This window comes from Athalia rosae, chromosome 1 (assembly GCF_917208135.1).
Source record: "Athalia rosae chromosome 1, iyAthRosa1.1, whole genome shotgun sequence".
Taxonomy (NCBI): domain Eukaryota; kingdom Metazoa; phylum Arthropoda; class Insecta; order Hymenoptera; family Athaliidae; genus Athalia; species Athalia rosae.
In genome coordinates, this window is record NC_064026.1 from 21935474 (window position 1) to 21959011 (window position 23538).

General features: G+C 39.2%; 1 protein-coding gene across 3 annotated transcripts; it reads left to right on the forward strand.

Moving 5' to 3' along the window:
• LOC105691412 (5'-3' exonuclease PLD3-like) lies at window positions 1-22863 on the forward strand. Of its 3 annotated transcripts, XM_020855447.2 has the most exons (12): window positions 1-236; window positions 2663-3396; window positions 3808-4047; window positions 14830-14954; window positions 15631-15982; window positions 16225-16359; window positions 17693-17884; window positions 18256-18384; window positions 18696-18835; window positions 20185-20350; window positions 20525-20666; window positions 20904-22863. In XM_020855447.2, the coding sequence occupies exons 2-12, from the start codon at window positions 3247-3249 to the stop codon at window positions 21044-21046; spliced, it is 1914 nt and encodes a 637-aa protein (XP_020711106.2). In that variant the 5' UTR covers window positions 1-236; window positions 2663-3246; the 3' UTR covers window positions 21047-22863. The 3 variants fall into 3 exon arrangements, with proteins under 3 accessions (XP_020711106.2, XP_048516236.1, XP_012265292.2); XM_048660279.1 differs by lacking the exons at window positions 1-236; window positions 2663-3396; window positions 3808-4047 and adding an exon at window positions 14041-14281; XM_012409869.3 differs by lacking the exons at window positions 1-236; window positions 2663-3396; window positions 3808-4047 and adding an exon at window positions 14043-14242.
• Window positions 22864-23538: the final 675 nt, after the last annotated feature.

Consider the following 23538-nt stretch of genomic DNA (forward strand, 5'->3'; position numbering starts at 1 on the left):
GCAGCGTCTGGGTTGGAACTTGTACCCCGTACGTTGAGTTCTGTTCGCGACCGGTTAAGCTAGCGCTGGCTGTCAGTAAACCGCCTGATTGTTGTGCCTTACACCTAATATCACTCTTTCTTTACACGTTATCATAGACACGGTAGAGTTTTTAGATGACGTATTGTATATTATTGTTGTCTGAGCTGTGGAAATATGTCTAGTGGGTCATCGTTAGTGCTCGAGTTCAACTGGCCGTAAGTTACCCCATTGGAAATCAATAATTAGGAGTCAATAAGTGTCACAATGTCAGAACGTGACGTACCCGATGTTTCTGCACTCTTTTGCGTTTCATTTGAACCCACATAAACCGCTTTTCGTATAATTTTATGCACAGACTTTGGTCGGTGTGTACATGTAATTTTCCAACGCTAAAAGACATCGGTTATTCATTTATATTCGTTATTTCACTCATTCAAATTCGAAGATTCAGGCGAATATCGTATCACTTCGAACATCCTTTGTAAAATCAAGATATTTGACGACCGGAATTAATGACATTCTACGTTAGGGGAGGAATGCGAGCTTTAGGTATAATTCGAATGGAAAAAGGATACGCAGTTGGTTCGAACCGATTACGGTTGCGCGATATTTCCGCAGCAGGTATCCGATCTGTCTGTATAATCTATTGCAATTTGCTGTAATCCTCATGTGTTTGCATTCTCCTTCTAGCCCGGTCAATAAATATAGCAACCTCCACACGGCGCTTCGTCACTATGATTTATCACCGCTTCAGCCCGATGAGAAAATTCACTTCAACGACCCTCGGCGTTTCTATATTATCTCGATGATTTAAGAACCCTCGAAGCGATTCATGGATTCAAAATAAATATCAAACGAATCGCGCACAGGGTCGTCCCATCCTCCCGGCGTTCGGATTCACTCGCCCTGCATGTTCTATCAAATTTAACTTGCATATCAATTTACCTCATCCGATGCATACTACATAACTTACTCATATACGAAACAGTGAAATATGAAACGAGGACTCCATACTGTGTGTGCAAATCAAAATTGACCTTCGAATAGCTGGTGTATATATGTATATGTATATATATACATTCTGCTGTCGTGTCTTGCCACCATCATTTGGTTCCTCTACTTAAAGGATATAAAGTAGTATTCGCTTCAGCGTATGATATAGGTAAATGTGCATGACACGAGGATATAAAAAATGGCGAGCCAACAGCGCCCACCACAGTTTCACTATACCTGTACTGAGTTTCTTACAATTAGTTTTTCATTATATCGACATTATCGACCCTGCAACGTTTCAAGTTTCTGTAGACAAAATTATCCCCAAGATATTTTCGTAAAACGAACAAGAAAACTAAATGAAAATGGTCGTTGTGGTCCAAACGTTAAACTTTTTGCCGACCCTGTCTCATTTCCATACATACGTACGTGTTTATTTACATCGATGCATGGGTCAGTGTTTATACGTGCGGGTGTAATATACCCCATGCAGCTGGGTAAAAAATATATTGTCTGTTGTTCTTTGTTTTCAAACTTCGTCGTATACGCAGAAAGGAAACTCGGGATGATTGATATCGGCAGATAAACATACATGCATTGTATATGTACATGATACGCGAGAGTGTAAAAAGAAAAGGTGAAAAACCTTCGAGTATTATCATCGCGGTCTCATTTAACGGTTGTGTATCTCGTGTTTGAGGATATAGCTGCGGTTTGATTTCTTTGTCCACATATACGGGGTGCGTATAGAACGTAAAAAATACCATGGAATCAATCGATAGTCACGCGTTCTCTGCTAGCGAAATAAGAGCGGCGCGTGAATGATTTCGAAATTGCGGTAAAAAGAGCAGAAAAAAAACGAAGACCCCCGAAGATCTCATTGACGATGTTTTTGTGATATTTTACATGGATTTCATGGAGTTCGTGATAACGTTGATTCGCTCTCAAATCTAATCTGATATAACAGCTGTGACAAGTCCATAAATCGGTCAGACATATTCATGGCGAACCAATGCATGAAATGTAATTGCTGTTCTCCTCTTCTCACATTCCGATTCTCCCATAATTGTTTACTTATGCCTAATTTTTATAGTTTCCCAACCTTTATTCGCCTTCGCGCGTTGACAAAAATATTCATGCACATGTGCAAATGCATGCGAACAAATTTGCTTCTGGATATCAGTACATATGTACATCCATACAAATCTACCCAGTTGCGCGAAAAATCTAGGAAATCCTATGTATGTAAATATAATTGTGCGAGGAACCCGATGTTGTACTCTGAGATACGGTGTTGTACTATGAATAATAAATTGATGGCAGTTGGTGAATACATGCGATGTTCTTCGGGTGGGTATGTATGGTCAGACCTGAAGCATGTATTATAATATTTGATCGACAAACAAAAGCTGCAAGCTCTAGAAATAAACAGATATTATGTCGGAGCCGCGGATCAGTGGCATTTCACGATTAGCTTCTGTGGCTTCGTTCGTTTTCTCGGCAATGAACATCGAGCCAAAACGATTGCAAATGATTTACAAGTCTGTCGTTCAATGTCAATTACCGCCACGTATTTTAATCGCGGATAGAAGCACCGAATCTCCTCTTTCCCTTCGATGAATTAACCGATTCGAATGATTGCTTGCAGATTACTGAGGGGATAAAATATCACCAACGATCATTTGGTCAGCGGCGAACGGTTGAAAATGTTACGGTCTTTGACCTCGAGAGAAAATTTTGGAATCAGGCACAACATAAAATGCATCGTCGAGTTTGTCATTAAATAATAAGTATCGCACGCTATATACGCGTGCGTGTATGTATATAACCTTCGCCACTTCGCACCACGAAACACAATATACATTATCGAGTTGTGCAAACTGCAATTTCTCAAAACCAAAGAAGGCGAAAAAAAACAATGTGAAAATAATCGCTGAAACACCTACAGTGCACGATCGACGCGCAAATTGAGAGAGAGAGAGCGAAAGAAGGAAATGAAAAAAAATACAAGTGTCCGCGTTGGGTGAAGAATAACAGATAATCATGGCAAATAGTAATACCAAGTGAGAAAAAGCACTCGTACAGTTAATACAGAAAACAAAGCTCAGGACGAGGGAGTGTATAACGGCGAGATAAATAAACCATGTACAACAAGATGAGGGGAGGGAAATACCAACGTTGAGAAGAATAAACGGATGTAGTTGCAAAAATTCACCCTCGTTTTAATTCAAAATGTCTTTCTTTGGCTGGGGAAAGAACGGCGGAGGTGGAGGTGGGGCAGGAAGTGGCGGTGGCAACGGTCTGGGTGCGGAGCAACCGGGACGCAATTTGCAAGATGGTCTTTTTCAAATTGCCTCGCAAGCCTGTCACATACTCGTTCAGGTGAGTTTTACCCGTCATATGTGATCATAAATCGCTCAGGCGATGAGAACGAATTTTCTATTTCCACTCACTTTTGAAAGCCGACGATCTAACGAGGAGGACTTCTATACCGCGCGGCGGCTTCTGAAATCACGTATTTTCGCAGCTCGTGTGTTAGCACGGGTAATGAGAGACTAGCTGCGATGGCAGATTTCAAATAGATGCCAATCGGATTCGGTGTAGCGTGAAACACGAAAGGCCACAGTATAAGCACACTAATAAAAATTCACGACATATGCACAGCATACACCCGTTTCGCCGACAACCGTATACCAACTCCCTATCGGACTCGGTTCATTTTTTTTGTAAAAAATTACTAATTATCTGACCTGTTTTTTCCATCTGTTTCTCCGATCCGAAAATTGACGATAGGTGAACAATACGCACAACGTGTCTTACGGTGGTAGCAACAACGTGACCAACGTCGCATACTCGAAACATTCGGCGGCCGGAAGTTCAACCACTTTAGCGACTTCTTCCTCCTGTGCCGGTGGCTCTTCCACGAGCAGATCGTTCCCCGGTCAATCCACAAACCGCGAAAAGGATCAAGATATCGTCGTACTTCTACCGCAACATAAAAGCAGGACACCCAAAATAAGGCACAAATTATCGGTGAGTTATTGATTTTTTTCAATAAAAAAAGAAACCCCAGTTTCATTGATCAAGAAAAATTCAAATTCATCGCGTATGCTGCCCCTCCGACGTCACGTGGGTTAGATTCGATCTAGATTAAAAAAAATTTCCAGCGCATTTGTATTTAGGATTCGTATTATTCTTATAGCTGAACGCAATGCGACACGTATTACCTGTGAATTTCATATTATCGTGAATTTTCTGTCGTATTTGTATACGTATATGTATAGGTAGGAGGGAATCGATGAACCACTTAATATCATCGAATTTGACAGGTTATCTGCCCACATCTTGACCATCGTAAATTATTCACTTCGATTGATCGTTACTATCCACACAATACATAGACCTTTGTACAATACGTATATACATATAGGTACAGCCCCGGTATAACCGGCGCAAACCAAGCGGCTAATGCACCGATATTGGACAATAACACGCGTATAACAGTAGTTTTAGGAAGTTTAATGAAGTAACTAAAATAAAAATCGACATGGGTCTATTAAACCATTAACAAAATTGTACGTAACGTTGCGATAACAATGCATTCGCAGCACGTTCACAACGGATTATTATACAACTAAATATTTAGCAACGTTCTCGCCGTTTTATCAGGAAGTATGCGAACCTATACGTACCGTGTATCGTAAATGTTGAAATTAATGTGTCGGTTTATCGTCATAATCAGGTGTTGTGTAGCGTATGATAGTTCAGCGATGAAAAGCTACGCGGTTCCGCAAATGTCATACGTCTACACGTGCACGCAAATATCGTAGTTTTTGCTATGGTTTGTCGTAGCAGGTCGTCGTTAAAATTTCACCAAGGGATTCGATCACCTTTAAATTCAAAGGTTATACACTTACGTGTACGTGGAACGTCAACTGTCTAGTACCCAACGGCCGTTTGCACACACCTCATCGTTCTGAGCAATTAAAAGAATTGCACACGTTCGTTGAGAAGAAAAAAAAAAAAAAAAAACTAGGCATAAGAGAAATGAAAAACTCCTGACGCTTAAGTAAATCTCATGCTGTGAATGATAATTTTAACCCGCCGACAATTAATTTCAAAAACTTTTTGTCGTACGTAATGTGCAGTCTGCCATACATTTACCTCGTTACGCTAGCATAGGTATGATGTCGAATAAAGGGAAGCGAGGACAAATCGGTAGCCTGGAAAAATGTCTAGGAGTGGAGCACAGTTGCGAATAGAGAATCAAAAAAGCGAATCTCCAAAAACTCCAAGGAACCTAAGATCTAAGCTTATCGATAAAATACTTGCCCGATACAGTATATTATACAATTTGAATGCTTATGGAACCAAGAACAACCGAAATAAGAGCGAACAGAAATTTTACACGAATTTGGTTTTTACTCCCACAATCAGCCGAGGTGTCCGATCTTTGAAAAGAGATCGCTACTCCGCGTTATACGGTGATGTAAAGATTAGAATAAATTTAATATAATATCATTATTCGATCGTAGGAACTCAACTCGAATCTGGCGCATATCTACTCAATTTTTAGCCAATTTTCATTTTCCAAATCCAGCCTGCCATCGCCCTTCGAACGACGCAGGATTTCAAGCTATAGGATTTAGTTTTGGATTAGATTAGATGGACCGACCGTGTACTCGATGCATTCGTGTGACGGTGGACCTACATTTCGGTAAAACGGATAAAGGGAAGTAGCGGAGCACTGAATCGGATTACTGGTCATTCCGTGTTGATATAAAGTGGAACCTTGAAGCTTGCGCAAGACGGAACGAGATGAAGGCATTCTTCCGTTCCTTCCCATGGGCCTTCCAAAGAGCGACAATACGTACGTAAGTGGAAATCTGTACGGGTATACATGTATACCTATACAAGGACTTTCGCTACGTCTCATTTAACTTTGTCAGTCGAAACATCCGCGAACGTTTTGCATTGATTGGATTGGCTGACGTGCGAAACGGGTAAGCGATGAGCGTGCCGACAACAAATTCCCCCAAAAAATTCTCCTCTCGCTTACATACGTCGGGGATTTAACGACTCGTTGTTCTCCGAGGGTTGAGAGTGAAGTGCGTGTCTCTTTTTTTTTATTTCATTTTATATTCTCTCGCTCCTCGCATTGCACCGCATCAGAAATACTCACGTCTTCGCGTATGTACGATTGTTATAATGTCAGACTGGACCCCGAAATTGGGGTAAAAATTTTGTTCACAAGTAACGAGTATATAGGTACAATAGATGTTGCAAAAATCGGGCGTCTTCTTACCGTTTTTTGCCCGCAGATCGTATTTTCTCTTGCCTATGTTATTCCTTGGAAGATGGGCAGGAGTTTACTGCCTATTCAAGCTTGAAAGGTGTCTGGTCTGTGAGGATCGTCAGCATTTCTTATTCTCCGTTTCGGAGAAGATTACCGAGGTGAAAAAGCGTCTGCTGAGTGCGCGGAGGAAAAAGAGAAATGATACCCCTTCATTTATTTTATATTGTTTTTTTGCTTCGAATTTTCAACTTTCACGAGCAGCAATCTGCTTTGCTTAATTATTCATTCGGTTTCTCTTTATTGTTTTTCTATTTTTCTCAGTTTTCACTACCCCTTGCTATACTAAGCACCGATAATTTTAGGTTGAGCTTTTCTAGCGGTGCGTGTATTCAGGGGGCGTCTTTGACATCGCGTGACAAATACTCGTTTGGACAAAACTAATACCAAATGTATAGTTAGTGTATAGGTATAGAAAATAATACTGCGTATGGAACGCGAGGCTTCATAATTCGCAGCCATTCCGCAGGCTGTTATATTCCGCAGCAGATAGTTTCAGGATTATCGACGGCCACGTAGAAATTGACTCGGCAATTCTTGGAGCTCAACAAATAATTCAGTAATTAGTCGTTGACCAATCGTGTGCATTTCGTGTTTCAGGCTCATTCGCGACGGTGTTCTCAATTTCGGATAAAAATTCAATTTCACTCATCGATGCAAATTTCATATTGAGAGATTATCCCCGAATTGTTGATAAGCCGGAAATGTTCATCGATGAAATTTTCTGATCTCTTAATACAAGCTGCGCAATGAGAGAAAAGCAACAACAAACGAAGTTTGGAGTGTACATTTTTCTGCATTATGGTCGACGATTGGGAAATTCCGGGAATATCGAAGTATCGTCGAAAGCTCGAACAATTATTTCTTCATATTCCGTGCGATTCAATGGATGTGGCTGCAATGTACGCATAGTTGTTGTTCATTGGTAAATTGAACTTGAAACAATTACCTGAGTTAATTAATAATCGATGCGGTTTACGGAACTCTGCTGTGGTAGTCGATGAACAATAGGTGGTTTGTGCCATGCACTACATTCTGGTATGCAATAAATATCGTTGCACGTTTTTGAAAATATTCAATTTTATCACGATAAATGTTGTTAATCGTTCGTTAAAATCCCATCCGTATATGGTGTAGTTCTGGTACACGACGGTTATTGGTTATCCAACTAATGAACACCACGTATTGTACGTGCCAATCGAAGAATTTTATAAATATAAACACCCACGGACGTTGAGGCGGTTCAATCTATAATTCTAATATACCATCCGTAGCGCATCCTGTAGCGCGAGTGAAGCGTTTCGACGAAGCGTTCGATTACAAATTGCTCTTGAAAGGGTTCGATGGTACGTGTTCGATTTTCCGAATGCAGCGAAGCTTTTTAATTAACATTTGACAAAAAGTAGCCGGCCTCACTCGACGATTTGTGAAGGAATTTTATCGTTGATTCGTCGGAATCCCATCGATCGTTTCATAATTTACCACAAAATTTCAAAATTATTGATCATTAAAATCGGTACAGAATGCAAAAAAAAAAAGAATTTGAAGACCGAGAGAATCGTTGGCGGGAGTGATTCTATTTCGAATAGGTACGTAAACTAGGGAGGGAGGAAAATGAGACAATATATGACTCAGAAGAAGGTGAAGTTAGAGAAACGAGGTATATGAATATTTTCAAATCGGAAACCTCTTCATCGATGAAACTGATTTTTGGTGAATTCGATCAAATTGATGTATCGTATTCGTCGGCGCGCACATTTGTATTTTATCTACGGTAACATTGTTTCTGCGGGACATTGCGTGAGCGTTAGACATAAAGTGGAACGCGAGGATGTTATTCACACCGAAATACGTAGAAAAAAGATTGCATCTCGGCTAAGTATACGCGAGGAAAAGTAGCGGAGTGGGAGAACAGCCTTTTCAATTCCTCCTGCTTGCGGACTCACAGCCATGGGCCGGAGGGAATGTTTTCAACTCGAGTTGAAGAAAGAAGGGAACGAGACGAGGGGAGATAAAACGAGAAAAGGGACTGGAATTAAATTTGTTTGAAAATTATAGAAAGGGAGCAACAACTGACATTAGGGCAATTAAAAATTCACGGATCTTAACTGTACCGTAACACGAATATTCTTATCCGACGCTTATCACCGCTCATTATATGCACGTGCATTTTAATTTTCATGGTCGGCAACGTTTAACTGGTACACGCGCGTATTCTAGACACCGTGTATCCTCGTGTACTCTCACCTTTAAATAAAAAATGTCACATCCTGAAATCTCCCCGGTTCACCCCCATAAATGTATATATTACCACGTACAATCTACGCGAGCACACGTACACAGGTGTGTATACCAGCGTGTGACACTTTCAACTATGAAATACGCGCGCAGGCTCTTCCATTTTTCGCATGGTCTTTGAACTTCAGTCACCCGCTGCTAATCGAATAACTGTTGAAATTTAACCTGAATCTTTTCGTGACGAGCGGTTAATTCGAACGGCGTCCCTTCGGAGTGACATTGATTCGTCAAGTCGAATACTGGAAATACGGAATTCATTCTTACGCAACGAAACGTATTTAAAAAGGTGTTCTTCTGCAATTAATTTTGAACGCGAAGATCGCAGCGGAATCCGGACGTTTACGGAACGTCGGCATGTCAAATATGTACGCGATGACTTAACAAATGACTCAGAAACCCTACTGTCGTAATAGAATAGATGAACGCAATGCACACGTGAAAAAGCGGAGGCAATAACGACCAGATCATGTCGCGTTCCCCGAAACACGACGTGCCGTTTAGGGTGCATGACGAGACGCAATAAATAGCCAAATCGAACCTCTGGGACACCGCGGGCTGCAGGTCCGCGTCTAAAATTACAGGCATCTAGCATCATTAGGCCGCGGTTTCATTAGAACAAATGTTGATACTAATCCCTCCTAAGAATAATGCGCCTACCACTACAGTCCCTCAGTCCCACGATAGCCGCTTTCCCTTTTTTTTTTCTACCCTCACGGGCTCGTAGTCTCTTCCTCACCCCCTGTGACGCCTTCGCCCAAGAACTGGCGTGACCAACCGCCATACGATCGAAATTGAATGTTTTATTACCAACATTTTGGAACTCGCTACCATGCAGGTTAGCGCCACACGGGTTTGCTGCTTGTTCTCCGATCTCAAATTTCTTACCAGGACATTTCTCTGTTCGGGTATATAATCGACGGAACTAATATCCTTTTCCTTTTCTTCGCCATCGTTTATTAACACAGAAATTTTATATTCAGTTTCTGTTCGATGTGTGATTCGAATTTGAAAAAACATTGAACAAGTCTACGCCGCTGAAAAAAGGGAATCATGATTTGGAATTAGGCTATCTCAATGGGAAAACTTCGTAGCAGAATCTAGTTGACGGGGTCAACATGTGTTAGAAAAGCGTCGTATCATTTTTCATAAAGTCATCGCGACGCAGTATGTGATATGTCTGTCGTATTCACGTGCTCACGTGGCGCGATACAACGTGACGATTATGATTATGCATTTGTATCACCGGTCAGCAATTTCACTTATTCATTTGTTGAGCTGTCATGTACGCATTTTATGCATATAACGAGGTACATGTAAATGACTAGGATATACAGGGTGGAGCATTTGACTCGAGACACCTGCATATCTCGCCAACTATGTATAGGCGTTTTTCGAAAAGATCGTTTACACAGGTCAGATCAGGTCTAACGTTGTATTTTCCAAACCAGAATTGAAGTGTAACAAAAAAGTGAGCTTATCACATTTTGCCATCCACTTTTCACTCAAATCGTGATCTCATTGGGTTAACTTATCTCATCCAGCAGGAGAAAACCAGTTCGATTCGTACGCAACGGTAATTGATCGATCGGTATTTCGATATCTATCAAGGTTTTCACATATGAAGCATAACTTCGTATCAGATATTCCTATGTCAATCATTGTCATCTTGGTATCCCGAAGGACTTTGAGTTACCGAATCAACAAGATGCATTGTGGAGAATGTATTACGGATATGGTATCTACGAGAAAGAAATGAAATGAAAAATGATAAAGAACGACAATGGTCGGGAATATGTTTCTTGGGCATCGGATACCGTCATATGCCTATCATTTTTTATGCAAAATTTCCTAGTTTCGAGTATTTCGGCGTACATATTTTCGACTCATTCGGAAAAGTGAGAGGCGCAAATCCTTTCATTCGTAATTAGCAAGTACGGCTCCAGTAAATGGAGGAAATTTGATCGGGATGTATGGATAGAAATTGGTCGTGTGCTTGTGCAATCTTTCAATAGTCACATTAGCAGTCGTAGGCTAGCTTTACCATTGGTGGTTGCCAACGTAACTGATGATTGCAATGGTGAAATTCACGGTCTGAAAAAATGCACGAGGCACAGATGGGGCGGACCTGCAGAAAATCTAAAAATCTTCGAAACGCTTGTAGAGCGAGCAAATGCCACGACGTTGCCGTATTTGTGACCTCGAAATTGTCAATTTTTCGAGTTTTTTGATTCGGAGTTTCTTGTCGGACATGGATAAGTCTTGTATCCGATGTCCTTAAGCGTCGGGACATGAATAAATCTAATTGCACAACTTCGCATACGACGTACAGTAATATACCGAAGGATGGTTTTTAGCATAAAAGTATTTGTGCAACTCTGCAGAGTTCATATTGTTTAGACGTGCGGCACGCGATTCTTCCGTGCAAAATCTTTACCCGCAACCCGTATAATAGTACCTAGTGACTCGATCGCGGCTGGTTACAAGCGCGGTAAGTGCGCTCTAATTTCCTCCCAAGTTCCATGTTTCGAAATACGCTAACGTGCGATTCGCAATTATAAATCCAATTACCATATCCTGTCGGCTCTGGTGCGACCCAGTTGTGCTCCAACTCATATCTCACATATTTCGCGTAGCTATAACATTATATACTCGCGTATACATCCTATTGTGAATAAATCTCCAGGAGGCACACCGACTGGCGCAAATGCTCCACCCTTTACACATGGATAAAGTACATCCCATTTCGTTCCCTCTGCTGAGAGTGGGGAAATTTTCTGTTCTGCAAGGCAACGCGAAACCCTATCTGGCCTTACCAAGAACAAAGATTACATCGACGATGATCGGGTTTGCCTTTTCAGTCTTGCGGTCGGCTCTTCAACCATTTCTACTTAGAGTCCATCAACTTTTCATTCCGCTACCTTTTTGTTTCTGTCTATCCTTCTTCACTGCGAATCTTTTTGCTTATTAATGTAACGATCTGGTCATTTGTCTGTAGCCCACGAGTACCTTACCGAAACGTTTGGAACATATGAGCGTACGCATCGTTTCGACGCTGAGACGTCAGAATTGGTAATCATCGTTACGCAAGTGCCACGATAAGAGTCATTTTTTTTTCTTCAACTTTTCTTTGCGAAAAATGTTTCCAGCATAAATTTTCTATGATTTGTTTTCCATGCGTGTAGAACTGTAGTTTCGAATGTTGTGAAAGAAATATTGTAGAAAATTGCGATGACTGGAAGAAAAGTAAAATATGTGCAGACACAAATCGATAAAGGATAATGAACAATGGATGCCAGTGGAGAGCGCGGTACACAAGTAAAATATAAAATTCCATAAAATAAATATTAAGCAGAGCAAGTATATGTACGTAATAAAATAGGATCGCATGATAACTTACTACGTGTAATTTAATACCGTCGTTCGCTCGCAGGTGAAGCATCATTCAATATAATTTTCAATAGCTATATTAAATATTTTGGAAGAAAAGTACAATTTTTTTTATACATACATTAAATACCGCTGACCTGGCATCTCTTCCGATACTCACAATAGCGTGGCGCATTTGTCGTCTTTCCTGTGGTTGAATTGACGTCTATTTTCAAAATGTAAAAGCTTATGAATAAACAAGTAAGACAGAAGAACAGTTTGAAGTGAATGGGAAAAAAAAACCTGAAAAAGATTGGGAGAATACCAAACATAAATAATGTAATGAAAATGAAGACAAACCGTTCACACGAGTAAATGATGGATTTCATTATCTTCTACCCACGTTACTCTGAGCTTTGAACGAGCTTCGACTGTACGCGCGCCTAAGGATGGGCTTAATCAAGGTAATTGTCCTTTCCCAGCCTGTTACTAACTCGTATTAAAAACGCATTAGTCTAATGGCTGTTGCTTCAGCAAACTTTAAGGCAATAATGCTTTTGTAGAACGGTGTTATGCCACTCGCCGATACGACATCGAAGCTCAAAGCTGCCTATTCCCTCGTGCCGGAACTTTTTCAGAACCCTGTCGCTCGATATCCATAAATTTTATACATGTATATATATGTACCATCGTGCACATCAATATGCGAGTATAGGTTGATATGAATGCATTAGGGTGGTCCTTATTTCGTTCACTTTTGAATTTTGTTGCTCCCCATAGCTCAGATGTCTGCAGATAGATAATAAGAAATGCTCGTGAAGGCTGGGGCTCGTAGCTTAATTCTAAGTCGACCTCCGACGCCTTCGAATTTCCTTACATGAATAACATGCGGTTTTTGAGACTCACTGTGCTGCGCCAAAGAATCTGAAAATTGCCGAATCTCTTATCTATATCAGCAGATGATCTACGAAAATTTCGTGAATTTTTTTTATCAAATAATTGTCAAAGCCATTGATAAATGTTGTCAATTATAAGTAAGAAGATGGCATTTTGTATTAGACATCGACACAATAATTGGAAGGCGTTGGGGGTCAACTCAAAATCGAGCTACGAGCTCCAGCTTTCTTTTTAGTTATTCGCAGACATTTAAGCTATGGGGCGCCAAAAAATTCAAAAATGACCCAAATAGGGACCACCCTAGTATGCATACGTTAACTTCAGGAAGAGGGAGGAACGTATTCCATTGAGAATCCTACATATGTATACGTATACGCGTATACGTATGTACCGGAGGCAAAACCATTTGTGTATACATATAACTCTGAATTTTTAATTATACTCTCAATGTTCTCTCAAGTACAGGCTCAAAGATTTGAAAGGGTTGTCAAAAGCAGCGCGAGATTGAAGGAGAATGGTCGACATCTAACCAGATTAACGGTTCGAGTAACAGCTGTGGTCCAGTTTGGTATTGAGCTTGCAGTAATAACAATATAATAGTGTGGGATTTATTGTTGCTCAGTAAATACCATCGGAATTACAAACGCGCCAATCACGGCTGGCAACAACGATATATAACAATGTGCCCTCGAATATGATGCCTACGTAGAGTGTAATAGCGGTAAATAATTGATGAAATTATAGGCAGGACAGAGCGATAAAATTGGAGTATTTTGTGCATTTGTGTCGCCCGAAAACCTGCTGCGCGAGTGATTCGGCGGTAACTTTGTTCTTGCATAGAATCAGGTGATTTGAAATAATGTTCCCAGAACAGGAGTCGATTACATCCGAGTCCAAGTAAGTTTATGTTTGAATAAATAGCCATTTGTACGACTCGCAGTTGATGGAGAACCAAATACAATATATTATAACCGATCAATAATATCCCTCCGACGACCGACTCCCACGCAATGAAGTAGAAAACACCATCAAATATGCATCGGACTCGAAAACCGGCTTTCAAACAGGGCGCCAATTTCACCGCAACGTTGCCGTTCTTACAACTCCGACATATCTTTTACGGAAGAGGGCAATAGTCCGAGATGTCGTAGGATATTGTAGAAATTCTGTTGCGATCGCCATTATTCTGCCACGTATGGTCTGATTTTTTATCGGTTACGTCGATTCGGTTAATTCTTACGCAAGTGTCAAGTTTGAGAAGATATGACAATTCCGCAAATTCGAAAGTTTAAAGACCACCGAAAGTTGTCCCAGGTCAGTTATACCAATGAATTCGGACTTGAATTCGTGCTTGTACGTATTCAGTTCTCACAGACGGACGCGGTGTTGCGAAGCGGGGTACAGTGGTGGCCAATTACGCTCCGCCGAAAATAGAAAAGAAGTCTATTTCGCGCGGAACAATCTTCTGAATGCGCATTTGATTGGGCACCGCTCTACCGCGCTCCGCAACACCGCGTTCGTGTGAAACCAGCATCATGAGTCACGCTTATTGTTAGCTATAAGCAACACAAAGCGCATCGATACATGCGACCTTGATTGGCCGAATCCTCGGCGGTGCATCATCCTTATCAAAGGTCTATTTTCAAAAGATCGCACCTGAATTCAATTTTGAATGATTTTCTAGATTTAGTAGGCTTGCAGAATATTTTAATCGCGTCTTCACTTATCTTCAGTCAATTCCATTGCCAGGAAATTGAGATTCCCTTCGTTTTATTGAGTTGAAAATTTTACACGCAACGAATGCAGCTATTGTTTCCAGAGTTTCGCAAACAAACGGGATCTATGCATTTGTTCTTTTTTTTTTTGCTAATGTTTAATTAAAATTTTTCCTATTGTTATAGACAGTTTCGGAAAATGCCAGACTAGAGGTGAGCTCACCTGGCGGTGGAGATGATGACCTGGAAATGTGGGATCAAACTGGATTTATGCTAAGGGGTGACGGCGATGATCCCTTGAATCACCCCAAGTAATTCTCATTAATTGTTTGCATGTCCGAGACATTCGCTGTTCCGAAATTTCATTCAGCTTTGATTATGGTTCACCTTAGTTACTGTTACTATTTTACAACCGTAGCTATGCCTAACATGAACTTGGATTCTTCAATTTTTTTTTGAATTCCACAGTGATAAACAATCTCATACACAGCGCTGATTTGCACCTACAATTTCATAGCTTCGCCCCTGACTTAAAAAGCACTTTTAAAAAATGGTTCTAAAAGTGTCCGTTAGTTAAACGCACTCGTCGACTGTACCAACAACAGGTCAACAACTGTACCGATAAACCAACTAACTAATCCCGCCTTACTGACTGCAACCGAATTCGCATGTTTTCGATTCAGCCGTATTTTCGTGAATAACACGGATTAGATATGATGAAGCCAGTTCAATACTATTCAATTAATTTCCTAAAATCGTGAAGGAAAACGTATCTGATGTAATACAAATTCAAAATTAGAATACAAAATGATTCATCGTAAATGTAGAAGTCACCTGTCCAAGTGATTTTCGAAAATTAAAGGAACTGTGTGCTCCTTCGCAAAGATTTGAAAAAAGAGTATTTCAACACGTTAAGTTTCAGGTAGTTCAAACAAGTTCTTTCGGGTTTCTTAAGGTTTTTTTTTCTCTTTTTTTTCGAACTCGTAGATGGGGTGCCCAGGGATGGTGCAGGCCCAGTTGCATTCCGATTACCGTAATCCTGATTCTCATCGTCCTCGTTGTTTTACTTCCATTGCTGGACCACGCTGCTGATAAACACTTGTTAAACTCAACGAATTCTGGAAATGATTCCGGACTTACATGTATGGACAGCTGCAGAATAAATTTAGTTGAATCAATTCCAATCGGACTGATTTATCCGAATAACTCCGTCAGTCACGTCAGTACCTACAACACGTGGATGGATCTTATCGGTTCGGCTCAATCCACGATCGAAATTGCCGCCTTGTATTGGACGTTGAAGAGAGAGGACGTTTACCCCGACGACAGTGCCAAAGAGGTGAGATTTGTTTTTCTTATTAAAATGTTACCGAAATCCCAATTGAATACAAACCTCATTCAAGTTATCGTGCATTCACCCATGCGACCAAATATTCCATTTATGTTTTCTTCATACGACAACTCGAGTTATGGCTGCTATTTGAAGCCGATTCTCCGTTTGTAAAGAACTTGCAAAGGTGTTTCCGATTCTATTTAAAGTTATAATTTATACATACTATTTTCTCGCCTGTTTTTTGTTAGGGCGAAGATGTCTTCGAAGCCTTACTCGAGGCAGGCAGAGACAGAGGCATAAGGTTGAGATTCGCGCAGAATATTCCATCTCATTTGAGTCCAAATGACAATACGGAATATTTGGCGAAGAAAGCAGACGCAGAGGTACGGTACTTCACCCATTTCTTTTTTTATGTCCGTAACGGAATCATCCATTCTAGTCCCTACCATAGATATATTGAACATCTATGTTCAATATATCTATGTCCCTACCAACTCTCTTACACGAGTTATGCGAATAAACCTATTCATATGAATAAAAAATGCCTAAGTATCTTTCGACGTTTACGTGGACGTCAAAACGAGATATCTACGTATAACGTGATGTTTATAACACTAAAAATTCATACAGAGAAAGTTGTTACTCCTGAACTTTCCTAAGAATTTTTTTCGTGATTAATCTTCACTTTAATGAAGGAAAGATATTGATTTAATGTCTAGCACCGTACCACCCCCGCGGTCCTCGAAGGAGACGAAGACAATCAATCGTTTGATAAATTAGAAAACACTCTAACAGGGCTCATGATGAGTTGTAGGTTGAGTTGCACCTGCGCTACTCTATGTATTTTATTAATGATTATTATAGTTATTGTTGTTGATGTTCTTGTTGTTTTTGTTGTCTCTCTCAAACCGCTTTAGGAATCAGTTGAAATTTCCGTACCGTCCTCTTACTCCGTGCTTATATATTTATTAATGCATCGCTTCAATAAATAATACTAACGACGCAGCTTTACCAATCGCATTATATATTTACGTTGACTGATTCGAATGAATTTTACTTGTACGCGAATCTCAAGGTTTTAAATATTCTAGTTTTTGCTCCTATCCGTCCGCGCTGGAATACCTGTCATTTTTTTCAAAAATACAGAATTTAACGACCAGCGCACATTTCAGAACCTGTTGGTGGCATGAGATTACATATATTCCATATAATGTTACACAATTATAGTTGTGGAATTGGCCACGATTGGATTTAGTCCGAACGCAACTAATTTCCTGTGTCATTTTGCATTCGTCGTCAACGGCTTGCATCAAATCATCTTAGAACAAGACGCTATTTCGGAAAATTAACACCAAAAAATAGAAATGACATACCTGCATAAAATGATGATTACGTTATAACCACCTCATAAAAATCGTGATTATAGTTACTATGCCTGTAATAGTTAATTCTAATGACTAGAATTGAATATTTGAATCAATCAAACTGTTTTTTTTATTGTGAGCGTTAATTTTTTACGAATTCCTTTTTTTTTTTTTCAATCTTTCAAACGTTTATATATTAAATCGCCACTGAAATAAGTGAATCGAAGGACAAAAATGTCAACGTATAAGAAACACGGGTGCTTCTTTTTTCTTCTCTCTTCATTCTATGTCGATCCACAACGAATATAGTCTACTTACCGCTATGTGATTTTTCATACATAAATTTTAACAGGTGAAAAGTTTGAACTTCCCTAGTTTATTGGGATCCGGAATATTTCACACCAAGTTGTGGCTCATCGATCGCACGCACGTGTACGTTGGCTCAGCCAATATGGACTGGCGTTCGCTAACTCAGGTCAAGGAATTGGGAATACTGGCAACGAACTGTTCCTGTCTTGCAATCGATTTGGCGAAAATTTTTGACGTGAGTTTTGACGACAGTGTCATTTTTCATTACATACTCATGGAGAAATATTAAGTCAGATTATGTAGGAATTAGGCGTGTATGAATTTATTATCACCATCTAAAATGTTTAAATAATTTCAAACATCTCCCTTATACCATTCAGTGGCTCGTCCAAATTTTTTGATTGCTATCAACTTATTATACATTTATTTTTAATTCTTACCCTTCTTAAATAATGTGGGTGGATTTTTCCGTAATATGGAACCGGTGTGCTCATTGTGGGAATCCCCGACCTCAATGTTTAATGTATCATCGTTCCTACTTCGTGCGCGAACGAGGAATTAAATTACAAACTCTCTCGCGTAAGGATGAAAACCTTGATTCTTTAGGTCTATTGGAAACTTTCTGAAGATGGAAAAGTTCCAGTTGCATGGCCTGACTCCTTGGCAACAAAAATAAACGTCAACAATCCGATTAATTTTACCCTGGATGACAACAAGTATCGGGCGTTTTTCGCGGTGAGTCGATGAAAAAAATTTGGTCCTGTCCTTTTTCTGCGATGAAAAAAGAAATATAATAATAAATTAGAACCTATAGGAACCAGTTACCTAACCATTATTACCCAAGGCTGGTCAACCGCGTTGTTAGCCGAGGGCGCATAGGTATACATTTGTTAAGAGCACCAAGACACGCCATCGAACGAGTCATATACTCGTACACGTGTATATCTATACTCATATAATCATCGTAGCTAAGGACAATCATCGGTATATCTTTTTTCTATCCTCTACATCGTCGCAGATCGATGAAATTTAGTATTGGCTTCTAGAGTTCTCCGCCGGCTCTGTCACCTAAAGGAAGAACCAATGATTTAGACGCCATTCTACACTGCATCGATAAAGCTGAAAAGTTCATTTACATTTCAGTGATGGATTACTTTCCTCTCACCATATTCGAGCCGAAAGTCAAGTACGTATTGACCCATAATTCTTAGCATAGGTATGAAGTAAACTATATGAAGTGTATCACTTCAAACTCATCACTCGGTAACTTTGACTGGTGTAAGGAAACTTTATTTTCGAATGATTTTTCCCGTTTATAATTTGATAACATGATGAGGTGAATGAAGCCTTTTCTTATGAATAAAACAAGAATGCATTACACATCTTCGCTCACCGTAATTGCGAGTTTTAAACAGTGGAATTTTTGACGGTAACGATTTGCAAAAATCCTTGAATATTTTAGAAACAGATGGTTCACCCTTTTTCTTTTAATTGGTTTTATCTGAGCTGTGGCAAAGATCATATAAAAGACACGTTAACGGATGGCGAGTCGATTAATTGTCGGTCCCGAAAAAAAGTTTGGTATTTCCAGCGATTGGAAGACCGCAAAAAAATATCCGTTTTAGAATACGTATCAGAAACGACTTTTTCAGAGATTTTATGGAATTATTGCCCACTTCTAACAGGTTTTCAGAAAGACAGTCGTGTCCATCGTACGTTGAACGTCCTTGAATGTATCACCACATGGCATGAACCGCTCTGCAATATTTCGGAATTCCTAATACCTTTATTATATTTTCGATCGTTCATCGACTTTTAGATCTCGGAAAATTTTTAGCGTTTCTCGCGCAATAAATCGAATTAACTGTCATGCGATGATCTACTGTCGGCGCGTCAAGTTCCAAGCCCTCAGTTCGAATGTTTATAGCTACGAAGAAAAGAATGATACAGCGGAAATTCAAAAAAGATTCAAAAGCTTGGAGCATTCTGCGTCTGATGACTCATTTTCGAATTTCGAGAAAAAAACACACAATCATAGGATTTCTAATGTCGTTACCAGAGAATTGCTCGTATTGCCGAATATTCGGTAATTGTCATTCAATGATTTAGGATATCATAGGCGTTGAACAAGGTTTTTCGACCTTCCAGTGGCCATGACTGTCGATGTGTTTTCTTCTTAAAACCTGAAAATGATTCAACAGACATAAATTAATCCAAACTTGTGAACCTTTTTTGAATTTCTACTCCACAATTTTTTTATTCGTAGTTATAAACCTCCAAATTGTGGGTTCTAAACTCTACGAGCCGACATGGCGACAGTAGACATCTGACGTCACGAATGGCACCAAATTATAGACGTGTGTGTTTAACTATTGGATCAATAGCAATACATCATAGTAAACGCTCTGGGCATTGCGTGATACGTTTCTTCCGATATTGCGTATGTGTATTATCCGCCTGAGGTTGATAGCTGTGTGAAGACACGCGGCGAAATAAATTCAACAATCGATTGACTTGAGATGAATATTTTCACAGGTACTGGCCGATCATTGACAATGCCCTAAGGTCTGCAGCTATAGAACACAAAGTCAACATCAGGCTGCTTATTTCTTGGTGGAAGCACTCTCGACCTTCGGAAGATTATTTTCTAAGATCATTGGCTGACCTTACAAAAAGTTACAGGAACGTGAAAATTGAAGTGGTTCGTACATGAATTCTGAATATTGTTCACCCATAATTTCTCACACCGATGATTTCTCAACTATATGAAAAACCAGTATAATAATTTATTATCTCGTGGAGTTATAGTACCTAGGCTTTACAAAATTATTTAGTTATACATTCGAAACATTCCTTTATCGTTTGCATATTGCAGAAAAGATTTATCGTTCCAACTAACAAGGAATTCGATAAGATACCATACACCAGAGTGAACCACAACAAATACATGGTAACTGATGCAGCTGCTTACATTGGCACAAGTAACTGGTCCGGCGATTACTTCTTAACAACGGCTGGTGAGTATTTTCAAAAAAACTACAAAGCAAACAACAACGTGAACGCTATCGCACGTTAATTCACTAATGAATTCCGAAGATATAATTAACATTCATGTAAAATATATGTAGATTTCCGGCAACAGTATCTCAACTTTTGACCTAAACGTGTGCCGAGAAATGTTATTAGGATATGCGTGAATTTGATTCCTCATTTCATAATGTTTCGTTTTGGTTTTTTTTTTCTTCTCGTAACAGGAATCGGCATGGTGTTTGAGGATGTTGGTCACAAAAATGAGAATGGTATAAGACAGCAACTCGAAGAAATATTTCTTCGTGACTGGGAGTCAAAGTATGCCCATCCTCTGAATGAAACATATTCGGACAGAGAAAATCCATAAGATGGTTCGATTTACAAAAGATTATTGTAACCAGTATCTGATTTATTTGCCAGTTCTTTTATTTACATCTCCCTAAAATTATGGCCTATGACAAACTCTTATCGTCGGTAACCACCGCTGTCACGAAAATCGTACGCTTTGCAGTGATTTCCTTTGGAAATAAATATTTTCCGGTGAAATTACGACAAGCAACCTATGTAGAAAAAATATTCAGCGTGTTGCAAAGTTGAGTTACTTGTAAAAACTAGCGACGATTCAACATACACAGAAATTCCATATCTTGTCAAAAACTGCGGTTGACTATTTCAAGCGAGGACCATTAGGCTTCCACGCAAATTCAGGCGAAACTCGATGGTTGTATGTACCCATCTAGGTATTTGAAGAAAAATAGGTAAATGAAGCTAATTACAGATACCTCTTCTATCTCTCCTCCTCTAGGAGGAGATACCTCTTCTGGTTTCGCGGTGATTGTAATACGAAGTAGGACTTGTTTTCACCTAAATACTACGAATATTATTATACAACTTCAAGTGATTGATGTATTTTTATTATCTTCAACTGTGCAGTGTAAGTCACTCCAAGGGTCGAGAATGGGAGGGACTTGACAGGCATTAGGCCTCGCCCCTTCAGCCAATCAACAACTAGGAGAATTCGGTACCTGATACAATTCTTTGGTATGGGTAAGAAATATCAACCACTACTCAACCAGGCTGTTAATTATTCAGTTATTTCGACGTTCGTAAATGCGATTGAAATTGTTGAGCTTCTCTGTTGATACGAACATCAAGTGCTCATGAACGTCAAAATAAATGAATAATTTATAGCCTGATTGAGTAGTGGTTGTATTTCTTACCCATACCAAGAAATTGTATCAGGTACCGAGTTCTTCTAGTTGTTGATTGGCTGAAGGGGCGAGGCCTAATGCCTGGCAAGTCCCTCCCATTCTCGACACTTTGAGTGACTCACCCTGTACATATTCGTGTACGAACACGGACTATTAGGTTATACAGGTTTATTTTACCAGAAATAATCAGTCAGTAAGCGAACGACTAAATGAGTTAAGTAAGTATTGTTTTGAAGCAATTGTTAGGTAAAGCTCGCCTATCTATAACTAAATTATGATAAAGTGAACTGGTTGACGAAATCGGTGACATTGATCAGAAAAATTTCTATCACACTGGTAGGCAATTTGACTTTCTACAGATACATATCATTAGTATTCTTGAAATAGGAATACATGAAATTCACGTGCCTTATCTCAAGTGTCTACATTAACAGATTTGATTTGTTAGGAAAAATGAGATTGGCATAATATTGTTATGCGGATGATCTTTACATAATTAATTTTACACTACCTACTTGGTTTTTTTTTTTTTATTGTGTGAATGATTTCTGATGCATAATTTCTTATTTTTATTTTTCCATTTTCCTTTTCAATGTTACGTAAAATATCTTCTCGACACAAAACGAGAAATATCCCAAAGAGGAGATTTTTTTTTCATACGTACAAAATACGTATTCCGAGTTATACGGTCATAGCGCCGTGTTCAATTGATGAGATTCCAGAAATGTTATGAACTGAGATGATAAAAAGCACAAATATATGTATGTATATCACCGGGTATACCTATATAAATTATGTTGCCTATAAAAGCATAATGATTAATTAATAGAATGCTGCAAGTCCACATGTTTTGATAAATATAAACGTTAATAATTTTATCATACATTAGCTACATTATGTATATGTATGTACATAATATCATTATACCTATTATATTGATATACAATGATACAATATATATGGAATGAAAATGCGTTTACGGAACCATCTATTTCCTCGTCCTGATAACTCTACAGCAGTCAACACTCAAAGAAAGTCAATTCGGGTATTGCGTTTAATTACTCAGCATTATGTCATACTTTTATCTGATGATTATACTGTCAATAAATTGATAATATTAAAAATCACGTATCAATTTGCCGAATTTAAGGCATACTATTTTTCTAGTTCGTGAAAAACCCAACCATTGCCTATGGCAAACGGCTTGGATTTCATATATATTTATATTTAGTTCTGACTCATACAAGGTTCCGGTTAACATTTGTAATTATGTTGATAACTATCTCCACAAATTATTCAATAGATCATCTTCGTTACCATATCATGAACAACATATTCCTACTCCGAGAGCTCGATCAATTGTTTTATGACTACCGCCAATGATGTGGAATAGTTTTTTTTCATTTGTGACTTCTTCTACTGTATTGATAATAACGATCTGCAATTTCTTAATTCATTTACTCATACCATAGATATCTATGCTCATACTATAAAAAATGAGCGCCTTTAAGCGGTAACTGTTCAGGCATCGCTAGTGTGTGTTGAATTTTTTGAACATGGCGTTTATTACGGAAATAATCTTGTTTATTTAATATTCATGGAACCCACACCTTTCCGACAAATGATTCAGTCTCGCTCATCTTGGCTA